The sequence below is a fragment of the Aedes albopictus genome, chromosome 2 (assembly GCF_035046485.1).
Source record: "Aedes albopictus strain Foshan chromosome 2, AalbF5, whole genome shotgun sequence".
NCBI lineage: Eukaryota > Metazoa > Arthropoda > Insecta > Diptera > Culicidae > Aedes > Aedes albopictus.
This window is the reverse complement of record NC_085137.1, coordinates 425,275,252-425,297,731: the sequence shown is the minus strand read 5'-3', so window position 1 is coordinate 425,297,731 and position 22,480 is coordinate 425,275,252. Positions and strand designations below refer to the sequence as shown.

The following is a 22,480-nucleotide window of genomic DNA, read 5'->3' as shown; positions in this document are numbered from 1 at the left end:
CTTTTGTCGCACATGCTATATCGATCACAAATCATTTCAAAATGATTGTCTTTATTCAGCGGAACTAAGGACCCCAGAAAACCACGAAAATGATGTCAGGGAAATTGCAAATAACCCAACTAAAATTCCGTTTCGAGGTGTAAAAGCTGGATGTATTTTCGATGAATTGAAACATTTTCGGATGTTCAATTTTGGGGCTGCTCCATGTGTAGCACATGACTTATTTGAAGGATGGATCAATAACGATCTCTTTCTCATATTGAAACGTCTCTCTAAAGAGCAACGATTATCTGCGTTGTACATTCAGGGAAGAATCAATGAAGTTTTCCATAAGTTGAAAATAAATACGAAAATTGTAATCGATTTCACGAGAAAATCGAAAAATATAAAAGCGAAAGCTTGTGACATCTGGCATATTGTCCAAATTCTTCCATTGATACTACTCAACAAACCCGTGAACTACAACGACCCATTAGTTAAAATGCTAATGTTAATGAAAAACATTACGGATATAGTTACATCAACTGTAGTCTCACAAACACAAGTCCACCTTTTGCGATCGCTGATAACAGAATATTTGGAATCCAGGAAAACCCATTTCGACACCCCACTTAGGCCGAAACACCACTTCACTAACCACTATCCTAGACTTATAACGGAACTAGGACCTCTCATGTCATTTTGTACATTGCACTGCGAGAGAAAACACTGTTTTTTCAAGCGAGCTCTACGAAGCACTTTAAATTTCAAAAATGTGGTGAAATTCTGTGCTGAGCAACACCAGTTTTACCAGGCATTGTTGGGGCAGCAGAATAGTCGCTTTGACAGAGAGCTCGTACTTACTACATTCGTAGACAACTATGAAGATCTGCCTGTAGAAATTCAGACGGATGTAAACAAGCATGGTCTCCTCAGCTATGAAGCCATATATGCTGAAGAAGCCTCATATTGTGGGTACGAATACAAGTTAGACAACTTCTTGTTCCTCGAACACGACGAATTTGGAGAGCAATTTTATGTGGTCCAAATTCAGCTTTTGATTTTCAACAAAACCAGCGAACAAATAATAATCTTTGGTCAAAAGCGATCCGTTATACATGCTCATGAAAAAGGCCTTATGGAAATCACTTCGGATTTACATGGAACTGTGGCTAAAAACATAACGGAATTTGTTGATCGAGCGCCTTTGAGAGTATTTTGCGAAAAGAATAAGCAATACTTGTTTATCCAACATGCAATCCCGTTAATTTAAACCAGCGTAAAATCCAAAACAATACAAGAATAATTAAAAATGGGAGATAAGGTGAAAATCTACAAAGTATGCGATGTATCCCGAATCAATCGTTTGGCCCTGCCAGCTCATCCCACCATTGCCAGTTTATTAGAACAAGGTAAGATTACTATTTGCTTCAATTCTTCTTTAGAACTCATTACACGTGATAAATATTTGGCCAAACAAAACGAACCTCGGATTGATGTCGACCTGCTTAGGCAAATGTTTATACATAAGTAATGGGGTCTTAAGTAATGTATTGGGCGAGAAAATATAATCAAATAATCAAAATCTTCATTCTTATCAAATTTAAAGGTTCAGGAGCATTCTGTAAGAATCTTCAAGCTGTATACACCGAAGCTGATGGATGCAGAATAGTGACCGACCTTGCACTTTCCGCATTCGAAAACCAACTTCTAATGCTGTCAGCAGAAAATGAAACATGGACACCATCCTCGTCACAGTACGCGAATCAGAGTTCCGCCTTAGAAGGTTCAGGTAAGTTAAACCTTAGAAAAAGATAAGATACATCCATGAAATATTTTGAATTTCTTGAAACGATAAATAATATAAGCTCGTTACAAAGCGAATTCGAAAAATCGGTACAAAGATTTAATGTTTCTAGCTTTCTTCTCGTTGGTACACTTGAAGGTTTCCAATAACACAAATAAATCCAAAAAATACAGAAGATCGTGAACTTCGAGCAGGTGCTTGTTTTCTGTTCAAGGGTTAATAGTACTCAAACATGTATTTTTTATCCCCGTCGTAACATATTTTTTACTGTTTTACTCGTTTTTTATCCTATAATAGAAAATAACTAAATATTTCTAATAAATGCACGATTTGTCACTGTTACCCTGTTACCACAGCTGTTACTATTGATTGTAAATGCACAACTGTATCACAATTCGGCAGTTGTCTGCTCCTTTTTCCCCTAGCTCGATTCGAATGCTATCAAAACGGCTCCCTCTGCACGTTAGATCACTCGGCGTTAGGCACGACCTTGACCACTCCGTCCATGGCTGCCTTGAAGCCGTGTTCCTTGTTCATGGCAATCAGCCCGGCCAGCGGAGTATCGGATTTGACGGAATCTCCCGGCTTAATAAACAACTTATCGAACACTCTCGGTATGGGAAAGATAACGGTACCGACATTGGCTTCCTCCATGGCACTTTCGACAGGTACAAATTTGAGCTGGATTACTTCGCGGGAGTGAGGCCACTACTTGGGCCACTATCATCATACAATGCGATGGAACCGCTTTCAATCGCCGTGTTGAAGCAAGCTACGTGTCCATCGATGCTAGTTCGCAGCAGGAACCGGTTCTCGTGCGGTTTTCTAGTGGCATTTACGTTCAAGTAGGTGCCTCCATCGACACGAACTTCAATGCCTGCTCCATTGGATTTTACCTCCACCTAGTGCGCTTTCTCATCCACCTACAGATGGAAGTTTTGGTTCGGAATATAATAGGGTCGGAAGTTCAGCTCCCGATCGAACGGGTTCAACCGAGACAGCGACTTCCGGGTGCTGAAATTTTCATTTAGGACGAAGCCAGTGCCATCTAGGTTTCGTTGGAAACAGTTAACACCTGGAACAAGGTGGTCATATGCTGATCGATGAAGCCGGTGTGAACATCCGCCGCTTGGAAATGCCCATGGCAAGCGAAATCGACCAGGAAGTCCACGTTTGAAGTCCAGCGATTTGACAGTTTCGCAACAGTCCGATCAGCAGCTGGAAGGCACTCGGACGGTTCTCGACCCACAAGACCAAATCATTTGATTGTAATGCATGGACACTTCATCTCCTTGCCGTACACCGGTTTCCACTTTGGCAGTGCTCTGGCGCCGAGAGGCGGACCAGCTCCTGGTAGGAATCCGCTCGTTAGATCTTCGAACGCATGGCCGGTCTTGCGGATTTGCTCCTGCGTCACCGAAAGGGCTTCTCCGGAAGCAACCATAATCTGCCACTCAACCAGATCCATTCCGGTGATCATTTGCGTAATCGGATGTTTCACCTGATGACGTCTATTCATCTCCATGAAGTGGAACAACAAATTCTCCTTGTCTAGTTCTGAATTTTACGGTTCCAGCACCGATGTAATTCACGGCCTTGGTCGCTTAATCCGCAGCCGAACCCGCAGCTCTTCCGACAATCCCGGAGAAGGCGCTTTTTTGATGATCATCTGATGGCGTTTCTGAACTGAGCAATCCTGCTCATAAAGATAAACCGCATTTCAATGGTGATCGGCAAATACCTGCACTTCCACATGCCTTGGCGAACGAACATTCTCCAGCAGCCATCACCAACATCAGTTCTCGCCGACTGCAGCGCCGTGAAGAAATCCGCTTCCATCTCGGCAATCTGCATATCCTTTCCACCGCCACCGCAAACTACCTTGATCATCAGCACTCATGATAATATGCTTCGAAGGACTCTTGATTCCAATATCCCGGAACGCACTAGGTGGCGGGCCAATAAATATAATGCCCTCTTGGCACAGGTCCGTAAACTCCACGTTCTTCGACAAAAACTCGTATCTCGGATGAATGGCCTGACGGCCAGGAAAAGCTGCCTTGTGCATGTACCCCTGTGGACAACCAAAAAGCATTTACAAATTATTGCTTCTGTACAAGTCTGTGCACTGGCAATTAAGCTTATTTTACTTACCTTATTTCAAGCCACTGTTGCTGCAAGCTATCGGAAAATAATCCTCCGTCTACTCATTTCATTTTCTGCGCCCGTGGAACAGATAACGGTAATCAAACAACTTGCGGTATCCGGTATCGGAAATCGTTCAAAAATTGCGCATTACGTAAACAGACCAAGAATGATTATAATCATGAGCCTCTGCACGAATCTGGCCTACTGCTCACTCCCTCCCACAGAAAATTTGAAGAAAGCTCGCACAGTGCTCGCGCGCTGTTTTTAAATCTGGAGCTCGATTTGAATAGGTCGTATGTGCTTTTGTCGATTAAAAATTCGATCAGTTGGATTCGCTTATTATAGCGAAAACCGTTGAAATTGAGCATTGAAATTGAGTTTATACATACAGCAGAATCCTCACAAAACAGGCTTTCTGTTCCATCATTAAAAGTTTGCAAAATATCTGCCATATTGCTACAATGACTAAAATAAACTGATCGAATTTTATATCGACAAAAGCACATACGACCTATTCAAATCGAGCTCCAGAAATGTTCTGTGTGAGTGAGCAGGACAGGGCAAATTTGTACCAGAGGCTCATTCTTCTTCTTCTTTTTACACCCTTAATGGCGAGTCCACAGTGTCGGACTAAACTGCCAAGTATTGTCAGATCGTGAAGTTTGTTTTGGCATCATTCGCCTTATAGATTAAACGACCGGTACCGTTTTTATAGCGTTGTTGTCAAAATTGACCGATAGTGCACTGATCTGGTCGACCAGTGTGTGTTTACAAACCATTTGTTATTTACTATTCGATCTAGAAAGAACCTTTTCCGCGATTTTACAACTGAATACGGTTTATTTTAATGAAGTTAGCTATTTCTCGATATGTTTTCGTGTTAGTATTTTTGAGTAGGTCTTCAGTGTTACTATAAGTGATTAAGCATTTGTGTTTATACCTGTTTCCCAAGTATTTAGTACACGCGAAAAGTACATGGTTGGCATCTTCCCTCACTCCACATTCCTCACAGATTTCCGAATTAGTCAGTTTCCATTGATATAGTTTGTCTTTCGTCATAGTGTGGAAAGTTCGGAGTCTACCTATATTAATTATTTCATGTGTTTCCAAAGCGTAGTTATAAAACCATGGTTTTAGTGTTGGGGTTGGGTAGATCATGAAGTGTTTTTGTCCTTTATGTTGAGAGAGCTCTGTGTAGTTTCGTTTCCATTCGTCAATAGTTTCTTTCTTCGCTAAGTTGATTGCGTCAGTCAGGGGTAGTTTTGTGTATATTCTATTAGTACTTTTGCATCCTTGTTTGGAAAGCTTGTCTGCCTTCTCGTTCCCTAGTATTCCTCTATGTCCAGGAACCCATTGTAATGTTATGTGCTTTACACTTTGACTTAGTTTTAACAATATTTCCAAAATTATGAAATTGTTTTTAATATTTTTGTGTTTTAAAGACATAAGTCCGGATTTGGAATCGGAGCAAATGACAAATTCAGTTGCATCGTTAATATTAATTATCATATCAATAGCAGTGTTAATTGCTATTAATTCGACGTTCATAATAGATAGTTCTTTGTTAACTTGACATTTAATGGTATCTTCATTATCAATCCATATACCTATTCCACAGCTTTCTGCTGTCTTGGAACCATCTGTAAAGATCTTAATATGGTCTTTGAAGTTGTTAGAAATATATTCGTTAGTTATGGCTCTAATGGTGAACTCATTCATGTCATTTTTATTTAAATGTGGGATTTCGGTGTTAATGTTAATGTTTTTTATGGTGTCTATTTTATTTTTGATTTCTGTTGAAATTATTGAACAGTTGGTTTGTATTACTAAGTAGTTATGTGTATAGGTCGTTTTTTCTAAAAAGGTGTGTTTCTTCGGTAGTTCATTTAATTCTGCAAATTTACTCAGTGTGTCTATTATTGGTTTGTTATGTGCAAATACTTTTATTGATTCTTTTTTGGCTAGCATGTTTGCTCTGTCTTTTATGGGAATTTCTCCTGCTTCTGCGTACAGTACGTTAATTGGTGTTGATTTAACGAGTCTTAGTGACGTTCTCAACCCTGCATTAAAGGTAGAGTTGAGCTTATTTAAGTTTGTTTTAGCTACTCCGCCATAAACTGTTATGCCGTAGTCTATTTGGGACCTTATAATGGCCTGGTTTATTCTCAACGCGGTTTGTGGGTGGGCACCTCCTTTTCTCTTGCATATTATTTTTAACACGTTTAACCTTTTTTTGGCCTTATTTGTTATGTAATCGATGTGTGGAATATGATTTAGTTTTTGATCTACAATATATCCTAAATATTTATGTTGGTCTACCTGTTTAATCTCAACGCTGTCTATGTTAATTTTGATTTTTTCCTCTTTTCTAGGATTAAATACTATTACTGCTGTTTTATCTGGGTTAATGGCAATTTTTAGTGATTCAAAATATTCTTTTATTCTATTGATTGTTATGTTAGCTGTCAGCTCTACTTCTTGGATGCTGTCTCCTACAATGGTAATTGCGAAGTCATCCGCGAATTGCTCTAGAATTACTTTCTCGGTAGTGATTTCGTGTAGACTAGCTGTATAAATATTGAATAATAGAGGTGACAATGGGCAACCTTGTGGCAATCCTTTGTTGGTGTCTTTATAAAGTTTATTATTGACTGTCTCTAGTGTAATAGATCTTTCTGACAAGTATGAAATTAACCATCTAAGTATCTTGTTTGGCACGGCAAATGAATCTAGCTGTTTTAGTAATATTCCAATGTCTACGGAATCAAAGGCTTTACTTAAATCTATAAATATGGTGGCTACTGTCATTTTATTTCTTTGAGCTTCAGTTACTGTTGAAATCAAATAGTTAATACAGTCTGTTGTGGAGGAGTTCTCTTTGAATCCGAAAGATAGTGGGGGAATTAGGTTATTTTCTTGGGCAAAAACACTTAATCGCTTTTTGACTTCGCAGTTTATAATTTTTAGGTTAACATTGATAAGAGCTATTGGTCTATAAGAGGTTGCTTTTGTTTTATCTTTGGTGGGTTTTAATATTGGAACTATTTTACTAGTCTGCCATTTTTTCGGTACTATTCCTGATTTCCATACATCGTTAGTTATCTCTAATATTTTATTCAAAAGTTCCGATTTTATGTTTTTCAAAAAATAGTATGAAAGTCTGTTTGATCCTGCTGCTGAAGTGTCTTTTCTGTTTTGTATGGTTTTGAGCATTACATCCTTACTTATTTCTCCTGCGTATCTGTGTTCATCTACATTACTATTTACAGGGTCAAATTTTAAGTTTTCTTCAAGTACGAAATTGTTATCTACGAATTCTTTTGCTATTGTTTCATTATGGAGAAGTTCACTGTTATTTTTATTTTTGAAATTTCCTGCTATACATCTAACTATATTCCACATTTGTTGAGTATTTGTGTCTTCATTTATCTCTTCTAATTTTTCTTCTCTATATTTATATACAGCTTTTTTCAGTTCAATATTGAATTCTCTCTCTGCTTTCTTAAAAATATACTTATTTTCTAAAGTTAAATTTTTCCTAAACTGAATGTGTTTTTTATTTTTCTCTTCGTACAGTTTTTTAATTTTATCTGTCCAATATGGTTTGATTTTCTTTTTACTGTTGGGATATATTTTAAATGTAGCTTTGTTGATGGCTTTTTCTATCTCCTGTTCTAACTCGTCTACATTTCCTATTTCCGTTGGATCTATTTGATTTAAGTATTCTATTGCTAGTTTTTTACTAATTATGGTGTATGGTAAATTGTTGCTGAATTTATTGTAATCTACTATTTTACATTCAATAAGTTTGTGGTCAGAACCTAAATTTTCCTCACTTACTTCCCAGGTGACAAATGGAGCAATATCAGTAGTCGTTAGTGTAATATCTACTGCAGATGCATTACAATTAAGATCCTGCCATCTAGTGGCATCCCCTGTGTTATGAATTACTATATTGTTATTGTCTAAAATATCACTGAATAGTTCTCCTCTTCTGTCCGGCCTTGTTATATTTCGGTCCCATATGGGGTGATGTGCATTGATGTCTCCTCCTAACATGACTGGTATTGAGCTGTGCTGTATATACTGAAATATTTTTTCTAGTGGGTTTTTAATTTCGTTGATTGTACTTTCTGGTGGAATATATAGAGAAATGAAGATAGTGGGGGTTTTTAGGTTTTTGATCTTAATGGCTACTACTTCTAGGTCTACATTAGGTATAATTATTTCTTCTGCGATCAGGGCAGGATGTACAAGTATACCTGTACCTCCATACCCTTCCTGTCGGCAGTTTTTGAAGAAGTTGTAGTTAAGAAATTTAAATTTTTCAGAGTGTTTGATCCAAATTTCTTGAATCAAAAAAAGGTGAATATTGTTTGTTGTTAGATATGTTTTAATGTTTTCTCTTTTATTTAATGGTCTTAAGCTGTGGATATTAATTTGTGCTATATTTAGTGATTGATTGAAAGCCATGATTTGAAGTGATTTGTTATATTGGTGGTTGAGTAGCTGTGTTTATTTTTTCTATGATTTTTTGTATCATTGAACCAATTTCTATTACAAGGAGATCCGTGGTTGGATCTGCGTCCGGTCTGGAGCTATTTTCCATTACTGTCGAAAAAAAGGTGTGTAGCTGTTTGGACATGTTCTGGAGTCGTTCTGCTTCTGAAACCGAATGGGGGTTATTCGTGATAACACTTACTTGCTCAGGTATTTGCTCTACCTGAGGGAAAGTGTTTTTGACTATCGCTGGTTTTTTTGCTGGCTTCGAAAGCTTTTCGATGATTTTGCTGTAGTCGATCCTTTTGCTTGGCCTCTCTACCTGTCGGAATCCAGTTACCTGTCTATTTGGACGTTCCAGACCAGGGAATTCGTCGATATGCTCCAAAACTGCAAACCGGTTTTGTGTTTTCGGGTACATTTCCTCGGCTTCGGCGTACGTCATTTTGTTGACCGTCATCGCTACGTTGATGTGCTCTCGTCGTTGTCGTTCTGGGCATTGAATGTCAGTTGGTAGGTGATTTTTGCCGCAGTTTTTGCATTTAGCTGGTGTGTTGTCGTTGCATCCTGTGTGTTCCTCGTTGATCACTTTTCCGCATCTTTTGCAGGTCTGTTTTCCTTTGCACGCTGCTGCCTTGTGTCCGATTCTCCAGCATTTGTTGCAGATCCTGACCGGATAGATGTAGATCTCTGGTTTGACGGGAACTCCATAGAGATGCACCACTCTTGGCAGCTCCGATCCCTCCACGGTGATTTTCACTGATCGCGTGTTTACCAGTTGGTCGTCTTTTTTCCTTTTGATCCTTTCGACTCGAATCACTTTTTTGGTGCTGATGATTTTTTCGTAGATTTCCCGCTCGGTGAGAGAGGTTGGGATTTGGTTAATGACTCCAGTTGTTTCCGTCAGCATTTTCGGGATGAACGCCCTGTAGTTGTATTCCTTCAGAATCTTCGCCGAGTTCAGAATTTTTTCTGTGTCTTGTGGTTTTTTGTACGTCAGTTTGTAACGGTACTGTCCTGCTCTCTTCAGTTCCGTAAACTGGTCCAGGTTCATTTCGAAGAGGAATTTTCCTACTTCCATCGGTTCCAGAAGCATTTCTCCCTCCTTGATCATAATTGGCTCAATGAAAATTACATTGTACGTGTTGTTACGAATTAAGAATTCTTGTTTATTGTTGGTTCCTTGTCTTTGCTGTTTTGGTAGTGTTTGTGTGTGATTGGCGGTGTTTTGTGTTTGTGTGTGTGGTACATGAGTTTGTGTAGTTTGTGTTTGTGGCGTCTGTATGGCAATTGCTTGAGATGATGTTGGTGTCGGTTGAATATCGTTTTGTTGGTTGTCTGTGTCGGATTTTGATTTTTTCTTGTCGTTCGCATGTTTCGTCTGTTCTTCACGTCTTTTCCTGTTCAGGTTGGGGTTTTGTTTGCTCGTTTCCGCTTCGTCGAAGCCTGCGAACTCCGCGTCCATGGGGTCTTCGTCGAAGGTTGGGGATAGAGATGTGCCTGACCATGTCTTACCTTTATCGGGAGGCTCGGAGCCCCGCTCCCTTACCGAATTCATGCTTGGGAAACAAGCATGAACCGCCGCTGATCACTTTTTTCACACTTAACCTAGCTTATTTACTAACACTTAAAAATATCGATATTTTCTCTCAACTTATACTATTTTGATTAACTTTTGTTCTTTCTTTATCTACTTGTAATTTAACACTATAACTATCTACAAAAACGCTTTAAAAACTTTGATTTTCTTTCACACCACGCGGTTGACCGAACAAAATGGCTTCACTACACCTGACTAGCAGCTTTTGTGGTACGCTCTTCTTGGCGGTTCGAGGGTGAAATGAGAGGCTCATTCAAAAGATCAAAACAAACTCAAACGTCAAAGCCAGCTGATTGAAAATTCTCCACATCTCGCGTTACATTTGAAAAGGGCCTATCCCCTGAACGTAAACATTGAGAAAAATCGATGCAAATTTTCCATCACATTTCCTATAAGGCATTTTATGAGACGTTTCAAATCAGCAGTTTTTTGAATGTTTACCAGCTTTGAAGTCCAACCGGTGGGCCCATTTATTTACATTTTCGTTAGCATAACATGTGATACGGGCCCATCCAATAAACGGGGTTCATTTATCTGCAAAAATGCGTCAATCCGCCCACTATAATTAATATCCGTAGACCGTGGTAATGTTTTTTTTTTCATCTGCTAGTGACATCATACAGCTCGGGGGATTGATACATGCCGCATTAGAAACCGAAACATCTCTGCCAGCAAAAATCTGATTGGCGCTCACCACATGTTATGCTACTTTTTGCGAAAACAAAAACATCAAATGTAAACAATAACATTGAGCGGCCCACCGGTAGAACGTCTCGTAAAATAGCTTTTAATAGTATTTCACGGTTTCGAAATTTTCAACATGCTTTTCGTTTCAATGACACAAGAATAGATGTAGGGGTTGTGTACTAGTAGTGGACCCTGCGCCTATAGTGGACCCCCTTCAGAAAAACTCAAATATAAATGCCCAAATCAACTGTTTCCAGGCAACATCCACCGGGGGAACATTTATTACATTGCTACACAGCAGTTCCTGGCAAAGGGGCTGTTCATAAACCACGTAGACCAAAATTGGGTCATCTCAAACCCCCCCTCCCCCCTCGTAGACTTTTGACCATACAAAAATTTTGAAATTTGTATGGAGCGTAGACTTTGGCCAGACCCCCCCTCCCCCCCAAACGGTCTACGTGGTTTATGAACGGCCCCAAACAAATGACCCAGTGGCCGCAACAATCGGTTGTTTTGACTATTTAATAAATGTAAACACTCAAAAGGGTCCACTATACGCACACTCGGGGAGGGTCCACTATAGGCACCGTCGGTGGCGTGACAGCTAACATGGAAATCAAATGGGGGGTCCACTATAGGCGCCAAGATATTTGTAAATAATCCTATAATGGACCCCGGTGGTGTCCATAATAGGCAACATCGATGCGTATTTTCAAATGCGCATTTCACTGGAATAATTTATTAATGTTGTAAGTTTGACGGTCTTAACATAAAGAGGGGACGTCAAACTTGTTAAAAAAAATCAACTTTGGAACAATCCACTGCCTTAACATCAGGCCCCTGACACGGCCTATATCAATGCATTGGAATCATGGTAGACAGGATGTCCTGGGCGCTAGTAAATAGCGCCCACTGTTAAATGCGAAAACATCAACAATTTTTTGTTTAACGCATGTTTGTTTACGCAAAGCAGATAGGCCCTTTTCAAATGTTCTTCTAGAATTGTTTTTTCAACATTTAAGTAAATTTGAATACTTTAGTTTTTCAGTGTTGGTGGTTTTAAAAAGTGAACTAGGTGCTTCGCACATGTTGCACTAGAATGTGACAGCTTCTGTGTTGTGCAAGAAAGTCTTGTGAGAGCTTTTGTTTTTTTATTTAGTACCTTTAGTACCGAATATTATTATTTTTAATAGTTGAAGCAGTTACTTTAGAAAAACTTAACTGAAATTATAAAAGGCTTTTAAATCAGGTCAGTAATACACACAATTCACCAATTATATGCTAATTAAAAAATGCTATCAACACCAACAGATGGCGGATTATGTTCTAACAGATGGTCCATGAATCGATGTACCTGTTACTGTGGGTAAAATTCCTGCATAGTCCAAAGTGAAAAGGCGAAGTAGGCGAGGAGAAAAATGAACCTGTGGTAGTTTAGTGTTCATCAAGTAGGCTAAGGACAGGATTCATTACATGACTAATCAACTGTCAGGAAGCGAGTACGCAACCCACCACAAATGGCTGACGAGGATGGGATCTTGGAGAAGACGCCTGAAGAAGAAGTTTAACAAATTGTAGTTGAAGGAAATTCGAATCAAGACGAAGACGCTCCAGGCGAAAATTTGAAGGAAAGCCCACCTCCCTCGTCTACCTCAGCAAAGTCATAACCAAAGGAAACAGAAAAACCCCAGAATAATGCAGCCAGTGTGACAAGGCCTTCACAACGCTGCTTGCAAATTCCGCCAGCTGGCCCACGAGGAAATCCATCCATGCAAGTCTACTGTGACAAGATTAACCAACAAAACACGAAGCTACAAGTTCACATCCGGCGGGTCCAAAATAAAGTCCCTCACGGACAACCTCGAGTTGGTCCGGTGAGGGCACGACAAAATAAAGTCCCTCACGGACAACCTCGGGTTGGTCGGTGAGGGCATGACAAAATAAAGTCCTTCACGGACAACTTCGAGTTGGTCCGGTGAGGGCACGACAAAATAAAGTCCCTCACGGACAACCTCGAGTTGGTCCGGTGAGGGCACGACAAAATAAAGTCCCTCACGGACAACCTCGGGTTGGTCGGTGAGGGCACGACAAAATAAAGTCCCTCACGGACAACCTCGAGTTGGTCCGGTGAGGGCATGACAAAATAAAGTCCCTCACGGACAACTTCGAGTTGGTCCGGTGAGGGCACGACAAAATAAAGTCCCTCACGGACAACCTCGGGTTGGTCGGTGAGGGCACGACAAAATAAAGTCCCTCACGGACAACCTCGAGTTGGTCCGGTGAGGGCACGACAAAATAAAGTCCCTCACGGACAACCTCGAGTTGGTCCGGTGAGGGCACGACAAAATAAAGTCCCTCACGGACAACCTCGGGTTGGTCGGTGAGGGCATGACAAAATAAAGTCCCTCACGGACAACTTCGAGTTGGTCCGGTGAGGGCACGACAAAATAAAGTCCCTCACGGACAACCTCGAGTTGGTCGGTGAGGGCACGGCAAAATAAAGTTCCAAACGTCGTACTGTCTGCCTACTACGATTTTTGTCATGCAGGTCAAATGACCCACAAAACGGAATTTCAAGTACTCCTCTTATTCTTGCTCTCTCAATCGATTTAAAAAAAACTCGTATGAACATATTAGAGCTTTGCATGAATGCAATTATGTAGATCCATTGACCCGTTCTCGAGTCAGATCGTAAAACATCATCACCTTTTTATATAGATATAAAAAGCTCATTTAATTATAAAGAAAAGGAGATGTGGTAGTTTAGTGTTCATCAAGTAGGCTAAGGACAGGATTCATTACATGACTAATCAACTGTCAGGAAGCGAGTACGCAACCCACCACAGAACCCTTTGTCATTGGACAGCACAGCAGTACCACCGACACAGTAGTACGTCGAACATTGAGTAAGTAAGTCCAACACTCCACGTACGCCATAGCAGGTAGATTTTATAGTCAGCATTTCTTATGAATTGTCAGAAATTTGGAAATGTACCTAGGGACAATTTACAAGAGGACTGAAATGGTCTACTTGTTTTCTTATACCGCGTTGAAACTTATGCTACTGTGTTGGGCGCAATTTCCTCAAGTGTCCAAGTCCAGTCAAAGCGATAAACGCGCAGGTGTTCAGACAAACCATACTAAGGGTAACAGCACAGACAAACAGACGTAACATTTGCGAAATTTCCATCGACCACGCATTTAACGATCACTTCAAATTTTTATTGTTTTGGCTTTCACAACCAGAGGCGCGCGCATCGTTTTTCTAAGCGTTTGACGTTTCACACTAGCGCCTTCTGTTGACGATATTGCACAACACAGTGATTCGTGCAACTTTTACACCAGGTGATGATAGTGCGAACTGGGCGATGGATTTCCATGAAAATCGTTCAAGGTGTTACGTCTGTTTGTCTGTGGTAACAGGTTCGACTACCTGTTCCCGTACTAGCCCCACTCTCTCTCTTCTTGGCGTAACGTCCTCATTGGGACAATACCTGCTTCTCAGCTTAGTGTTCTATGAGCACTTCCACAGTTATTAACTGAGAGCTTCCTCTGCCAATGACCATTTTGCATGCGTATATCGTGTGGCAGGCACGAAGATACTCTATGCCCAAGGAAGTCAAGGAAATTTCCTTTACGAAAAGATCCTGGACCGAACGGGAATCGTACCCGTCGCCCTCAGCATGGCCATGCTGAATACCCGTGCGTTTACCGCCTCGGCTATATGGGCCCTACATTATGACGGATTGCGGTGCGATAACTGCAAAATTGTTGCACTTACCGAACTTGCAGTTAAAAACATTGCAGCTCCAATTAGCCATAAATAAAGATACTGCTCCTTCGACCCCGAGATTTAGAGTGGCACACGAAATTGATGGTGGCAACATAGTTACCACTTACCACTGGCTTGTAAGACTCAAAGTAGAGATTAGTTGCCTTGCGCCTCCGCTTCGACATCCGCTTCTGCTTTATAAGCAGTTGATCATAACTACGATACAAAACCTTTCCACAGCCTTTCCTTCCTTCCTTTCTTCCTTCTTATATTGGATGTAGGGTAATCGCTCCGTGGTATTAGCAATTGTAGTGGTTATTGCAGTTTACCAAAAAGTTGTTGTATCTTTTGCATCGTATTCGACCCCCTGCAAAAAAAAATTGTCCCTCCACAATATGTTCCCACCAGTTTAAGCATACACTACCCGCCATAAAATGGAATCGCATATTGCAACACTCATACGCGCTCATACTGAATATTGCAGCACCCAAAAAAGTTTGGCATCACCCTAAAATGTGATTATTTCAGGTCTTTGAGGCACAAATCATTTATGACCCCCCTAATTCTCTTTCAAAATGCAACTCGTACCCACAACCCAATTGGTTCTAAGTTTACTCTATTTTTCCTCCTTATTTTGGGTGATGCCAAACTTTTTGGGTGCTGCAATACTGAGTATCTGAACGATTCCATATTATTGGCGGGTAGTGTACATTGGTTCACTCAGAAATAAAAGTATACACGGAATTACTATTATTTATGCATTTTGTATCCACATCTCTCTCACTCTCTTTCTGTTTTCATACTATCTGCCGTTTTGCCTGGGTTGAAGAGAAATGTTTCGTCAACCCAGGCGAAGCACCAGATAGCATGAAAACAGAAAGAGAGTGAGAGAGAGATGCGGATACAAAATGCATAAATAATAGTAATTCCGTGTATACTTTTATTTCTGAGTGTTCGTTTCAACCATGGTTGTTAACGTTAATCAACGATTAACGCCGTTATGTTAGGTCGTTAAAGTTAACTGTAACGATCAACAAATTTCACGTTGATTGTTCAGGCGCGTTGATCAATGTGACCGTTAACGCATAGCGTTGATTTAACGTCAACGATCCCGTTAAAAAAAATAAAAAAAAAACTTAAAATGGAAGCAATTACGTTTTTGGCCATAGTTCGACATGTTATTCAATCTAAATTTAGCCAAGTATTGAGGTTTTTTTTGGCATCAGCTCAGCCCAGTGCATAGAGTTCCTTCAGGGATTCTTCCAGGAGGTCCTCTAGGGATTCTTCCAGGAGTTCCGTCATGGATGCCTCCAGGAGTTCCTTCAGTGATTCCTCCAGGAGTTCCTTCAGTGATTCCTCCAGGAGTTCCTTCAGGGATTCCTCCAGGACATCCTTCAGGGATTCTTCCAGGAGTACCTTCAGGAATTCTTCCAGGAGTTCCTTCAGGGATTCCTCCAGGAGTTCCTTCAGGGATTCCTCCAGGGATTCCTCCAGGAGTTCCTTCAGGGATTCCTCCAGGGATTCCTCCAGGAGTTCCTTCAGGGATTTCTCCAGGAGTTCCTTCAGATATTCTTCCAGGAGTTCTTTCAGGGATTCCTCCAGGAGTTTTTTCAGGGATTTCTCCAAGAGTTCCTTTAGGGATTCCTCCAGGAGTTCCTTCAGGGATTCCTTTAGGAGATCCTTCAGGGATTCCTCCAGGAGTTCCTTCAGGGATTTCTCAAGGAATTTCTTCAGAGTTCCTTCAGGGATTCCTCCAAGAGTTCCTTCAGGAATTCCTCCAGGAGTTTCTTCAGGGATTCCTCCAGAAGTTATTTCAGGAATTCCTCCAGCAACTCCTTCAGGGATACCTCCAGGAGTTCCTTCTGGAATTCCTTGAGGAGTTCCTTCAGGGATTTCTCAAGGAATTTCTTCAGAGTTCCTTCAAGGACTCCTCCAGGAGTTCCTTCAGGGATTCCTCCAGGAGTTCCTTCAGATATTCCTCCAGAGTTCCTTCAGGGATTCCTCCAAGAGTTCCTTCAGGGATTCCTCCATGAGTTTCTTCAGGGATTCCTCCAGGAGTTCCTTCAGGGATTCCTCCAGGAGTTCCTTCAGGGATTCCTTCAGGAGTTCCTTCAGGGATTCTTCCAGGGATTCCTCCAGGAGTTCCTTCAGGGATTCCTCTAGGAGTTCCTTCAGTGATTCTTCCAGAAGCTCCTTCAGGGATTTCTCCAGGTGTTCCTTCAGATATTCTTCCAGGAGTTCTTTCAGGGATTCCTCCAGGAGTTTTTTCAGGGATTCCTCCAAGAGTTCCTTTAGGGATTCCTCTAGGAGTTCCTTCAGGGATTCCTCCAGGAGTTCCTTCAGGAGTTCCTTCAGGAGTTCCTTAAGAGATTCTTCCAGGAGTTCCTTCAGGGATTCCTCCAGGAGTTCCTTCAGAGATTCCTCCAGGAGTTCGTTCAGGGATTCCTGCAGGAGTTTTTTCAGGGATTCCTCCAAGAGTTCAGGGATTTCTCAAGGAATTTCTTCAGAGTTCCTTCAGGGATTCCTCCAGGAGTTCCTTCAGGGATTCCTCCAAGAGTTCCTTCAGGATCTCCTCCAGCAATTCCTTCAGGGATTCCTCCAGGAGTTCCTTCAGGAATTCCTCCAGGAGTCCCTTCAGGGATTTCTCAAGGAATTTCTTCAGAGTTCCTTCAGGGATTCCCCCAGGAGTTCCTTCAGGGATTCCTCCAGGAGTTCCTTCAGGGATTCCTCCAGGAGTTCCTTCAGGGATTCCTCCAGGAGTTCCTTCAGGGATTCCTCCAAGAGTTTCTTCAGGGATTCCTCCAGGAGTTCATTCAGGGATTCCTCCAGGAGTTCCTTCGGCGATTACTCCAGAAGTTCCTTCAGGGATTCCTCTAGGAGTTTCTTCAGGGATTCCCTGTTTATCTAAAAAATAAGTTAGCAGCAATTAGCGACGGTTAGGAACGGATAAATACATTTTTTCCGGTTAGAAATGGGTATGCCATTGCCAATAAACTAAACAAGAAATTTTAAAATTTTAAGTTGAAATTAGAGTCGTCCAGAAAAAATCCTAACAAATTCGATTTTACCTAATTGCTTGGGTCAACGAGCACTGTGACAAAAGGATAAAATGAGATTTGTTCCGGCCTTACCATCGAAAAAAAAAAACTTCAGTGCACTTACTGCTTACTTTTTATTTATGTGGTATGGCCGAAACCTACTAACCCATTGTTTTTTTGTATTCGTAACAGGATCGGTTGTGGTAGATTCGAAGCAGGATCAATCAACGTTGCAAGTCGTAACTGTACCTCGAATCGTGTCGGTCGTATCCGAAGCTGATGTATTACCACCCTCGAGCACACAAATGAGCGCAACTGAAATGATTGCTGTGCAATTTTTGAACAGTGACGAAGAGTTGCTACTGGATGCTGAACTTGACGTACAAGACCCTATTGCCTCCAATGCGGATAGTGCTCAGGAAACTTTCGAAGATGAAATAGTTAGTGTTCCGAATGAAGCACGTGCGGCTGAACAACGAAATGCGGAATTGGGAAATTCCTCGAAAGCAACCAACGATGGTGGTGTTCAACTTTCAAAGATAAATCCTGACAAACAAGGCGGCTCAGAGGATGTTGAAAATCAATCCCCGAATTCAAGCGAGAAACGTGGCTCCTCCGATAGCGTACAGTTACATAAAAGCTCGAAAAAACACGCATCTACCGAAATGAAGTTCCGTTGTTTCAAGATCAATTGGGATAAGCTTGGCGATAGTCTTCTCAATCGATTGCGTGCGTTGGAGGACTTCAAACGGAACAATCGAGGGGTTCCTGTTCCGGTAACAATACGCATAGCCAAGACCGAAGTGACTACGTTAGCGAACACGGTTGTGGATCAGCTGAGAATGATCGATACGCAAATCAGATCGGATGTAATGGAAACGGCAGCACGTCAAGTCTTAGACAAGTTCCCAGCTTTGGACTATACCGATGACGATGGGTTCGGAGCCGGCCAAGGATATGTGGATATCAAATACAAGTTGATCAATCGTAATAATTATTTGAATCGCTTTAAATCCCCTCAAGCAGCTTTGACGAACACCGTAACGAGTTTAAAAAAGAAGCGGAATGCTAGAGCGGGTACGCTGAAAGAATACTGGCAGAAGTCTGCCAGTGAATGTGACAAAAGTTCGGTTTCGGCTCTGGTACGCGATGACCCAAGTCTGATGACGGAGGAGCTGCTGCTTAAAACCCAGGCCTTCATTCGATGGAAACTGGACGAAAAAGTAGACACAAAGCAAATGATTTCACAGCTTCCTGTTCTACGACGACGGTTGTTGGTGAATTTCCACTTCGAGCAGGCAACCGGTGTGAACATCACCGACTTGCGGCGCTATTTTATGATGAAAAGGGAAAAACTCGTGCAATACTCGCTGACCTGCAAATCGGAGCTCCACTTGAGTAAATCAGCATCAGATTACGATATATTGAAATTTCTATGCTCGCTTGTTGGGGAAGACTTCGGAGATTTTATCATTCAAAAGGATGTAAGTAATCTTTACAGTGCTTTAATTGTATGATTATTGAAACTTTTGGTTTATATTTTGTTTTTATAGATTGGTACTCGTATTGACGATATCACCATTGACGGTTCTGGACCGGTGCTGGTAGCTGTTGGTAAGTGTAATTTGAATATAATGTAAAGGTGATACTAAATAATTCTTAATCAGAATATTGTACATACGGTAGACGTTAGCTAACTGCAACATATTTACATTTCACTTACCGAATGAAATTTGATAACTGCAACAACTGACAGAACGTCGTATTGCAGCAAAAGTGCACACGAAAAACATCGCATCGCTATTGACATTTCATTTTGACGAATAGCGGTGCGATAAATGTAAAATTCTTACATTTAGCGTACCGTCAAACGGGGTTACTTGCAACAGCGGTGTAACTTGCAACACGATGACATACACTAAATGTGAAGCATTTTCTAATAATAATGAAAACTAGGATGCCCTACTATTTCGGTTATAGTGATTATGTGTATCAAATATCGATTTAGTATAAAAATTAGCTTTGTTTCTTTGTTTATGGTTTATCTACACTGTTAAAACGGATTGCTCATTTTATGCCATAGAAACAAGTATGAAAATCGTGCTTGACCTCTCCCTTATGGTAAGTGCGATAAGTCTGATGACCTTGCTTGCAGTTAGGGTACCTAATAGTAAGCTTATCTAAACGATAAAAGTATGAGAAACTTATCGACTAAGTTATGCAAAAAATCATTATTATTTTCGACAACCACTATGGGGTAACTTGCAACAGTTGAATTTGACGAAACCTTCTATTATTTATCTTCATTTCACGATATATTTGACAGAAATAACCGAAATGGATCATTTATTGATTACGTAACGCGTTCATTTTCAAATGACAATTCATTTTTTACATTTTTTTTTTGCACGTGACCTTCAAATGTTGTGAGGAAATACCACATTTTGAAGTTTCATTCATGTTTCATCATGTTAAAAATTGAATTTTTGTTTATAAACGCTGTAAAGCAATCACCCACATCAATTCTGAACCTAGATGGAGTAAATTATTTCGGTTCAATACCCAAATTAGCGAGTTTGACATTTACGAAGTAGAATAGGTGTGTTTCAATCAGGTTAATTTAGCTGAAATTGCCAAACACCACTTCAAACTGAAGGCTACTTGAAGATGACTCACTCTACCTTTTCAAGAAATGACAATAATCATTGTTGACATTTTGTAATGAGTGCTAAGTCACGAATATCATATATATATTGTGTTTGAGGGACGTGAGACCTGTTGCTAAAAGATATACTCTCGCTTGCAATAACTATCAATCCTTTCATGAAAAATTATATGTCAATTGGTTAGTGTACATCTTTTCATGTTATGTTTCATGCATAACATCAAAAATTTACAATACAACTAAATACTAGAATGTTAGTGCTGTTTAATGATAGCTAACTTCATGTCCTATGTTGCAAGTTACCCCACAGATGGGGAAACTTGCAACAATCATGTATTTCGCACATCCTGATTAGGTGGCAACGTATTTTGGTAAACCAAGTGCTGCATAGTATTCTACTCGGGGTAATTAGCGTACACGATGCTTCACAGTATGTTTCAAATGTTTAGATTTTAAATGATATTGCTTCAAAGTCGAAAAGTGTTGCAAGTTACCCCATTTGACGGTACCTACTTGCAATTAAAAAGCATTGCAGTTAAATCGTTTGCACCGAGCGAACGTCTACTTCTTATTTTTCATTATGGCTCGTCGTTCGCATTGGAACTTGGCCTGCCTCTATTCAACTTGTTTTTTGAGCACTTCCACAGTTATTAATTGATGGGCTTTCTTTGCCTGCCATTGCATGAATTTGTACATTGTGTGGCAATTACAATGATACACTATGCCCAAAATTTTCCCGTCCGGAACGGGAATCAAACCCGCCGTCTCCGGATTGGCGATCTATAGCCTTAACCACTAGGGTTACTGGAGACCCCCGAGCGAACGTTTACTGTATTCAATTAATGGCACACTAGAAAACTAACGAAAAAAAAGAAAATCTCACTCGTAATGATCATATGCATAAGTGACCCGATTTTGTCAGCCCCTTTCCGCAATACATTTTTTGCTCTCCTTAAAAATCTGAACAGTTTTCCATACTTTTAATCCCCCTATGATTTGCGTATCAGCAGTAGTTCGGTGATGAACGTGAATGAATTGACCAAAGTTTGACGCTAAAATAATGAGAGCAGAAAGATCGTCGCTAAATGGGGCTGACTCGGGCCCTTAATGTGGTTTTGTTCGGCATTTCTGTAAATGCTGTAAATCCTTGCCACTGTGTCGATAATCAGTGCGTTCCGTTTTATCTTTTTGTTGTACTCGTCATTTCAACATAAATAAATGACAATATGTAATAATGACATTTTTTCTTCTTTTTTAGATGTCGGAAACGATAAAACGATATTCTACGTATACGCAAATCGGACACGTTTGTCCGAGGGAGCTCATGATGTGATTGCCGCAGTAGAGGACCTATTCGCCATCCAATTTGTACACAATTTCATGTACACAAAATCGGTTTCAAAATTCATGGAACTGCTCCAGGAATACTTCCTTAAGATCATAACTTTTGTGGCGTCGAAGTCGGGTGCACGTCGAGTAGGACAAAGGCAACAAAAAGTCAGAAAAGTCATTTCTGCGTTGTCTAACTTTAACGTTAGCAGTTAAAACAGCATTTGTTTTGTTTGGTCAGGTCTGTCGGGCTGTTTATAATATGAATTAACTATACATAAATGCCCAAAGATAAGTTTGTGTTAATCGTAAGCTCGATAAATTTCATAGCCAATAAAAAGAACATTTTTTCATGTCAATACCTTTTTTGAAATAATACATTGAAGTCACATATGCCCTAAACTAAATTCGCATCTCAATCGATTCAGAATATTCAATTTGATCTTCTCATATTCAAAGTTGCATTGCCTTCTGAACTAATGAACTCTGTTAAAATCCATTAATGTTAACAATCATTCCGAAAATCTCGTATATTGTCCATAGGATTAACTATTTTTTACTATCTGAATGGTCTGTCATTTGCTTTGAATTAATTACAAAAAAATCATTGTTATACGGTGTTCTTCCGCATTGAAATGATTAATATTTTGATTGTAATACTCTTTTTTGCACATAGGGTCTTGCACTACTTGGGCAGGTGTGCCTATTTTGGGCACTTGTCGCTATAACTAAGTCGATTTCAAACGGATTGATTTGAATTTTTGTATAGAGTAAGGGACGTACAATATCTAACTCTATACGAAAATTATAATCAATCGGTTTGACATTTTTTTATATATATAGAAACATTTTTCGGTACGTGGCGTGTTGGTATAATTCAATATTTCATCTTTGTACAACATTTTGTTCGCTATGATGCATACAAATAAGCTAAATTCAGGGGGCTTATGCAGAT

The 22,480-nt window shown here is 40.3% G+C and overlaps 1 protein-coding gene and 1 pseudogene across 2 annotated transcripts; one reads left to right on the top strand and one right to left on the bottom strand.

Moving 5' to 3' along the window:
* Nucleotides 1-209: 209 nt before the first annotated feature.
* Nucleotides 210-21,808, top strand: LOC115265267 (uncharacterized). 2 transcript variants are annotated; one of them, XM_062849056.1, is made up of 5 exons: nt 210-1,391; nt 1,589-1,771; nt 17,724-19,015; nt 19,085-19,145; nt 21,455-21,808. In XM_062849056.1, the coding sequence occupies exons 1-5, from the start codon at nt 1,292-1,294 to the stop codon at nt 21,739-21,741; spliced, it is 1,923 nt and encodes a 640-aa protein (XP_062705040.1). In that variant the 5' UTR covers nt 210-1,291; the 3' UTR covers nt 21,742-21,808. The 2 variants fall into 2 exon arrangements, with proteins under 2 accessions (XP_062705040.1, XP_062705041.1); XM_062849057.1 differs by lacking the exon at nt 19,085-19,145 and having other exon boundaries at nt 21,455-21,678.
* Nucleotides 2,208-4,129, bottom strand: LOC109408626 (methylcrotonoyl-CoA carboxylase subunit alpha, mitochondrial-like; annotated as a pseudogene).
* Nucleotides 21,809-22,480: the final 672 nt, after the last annotated feature.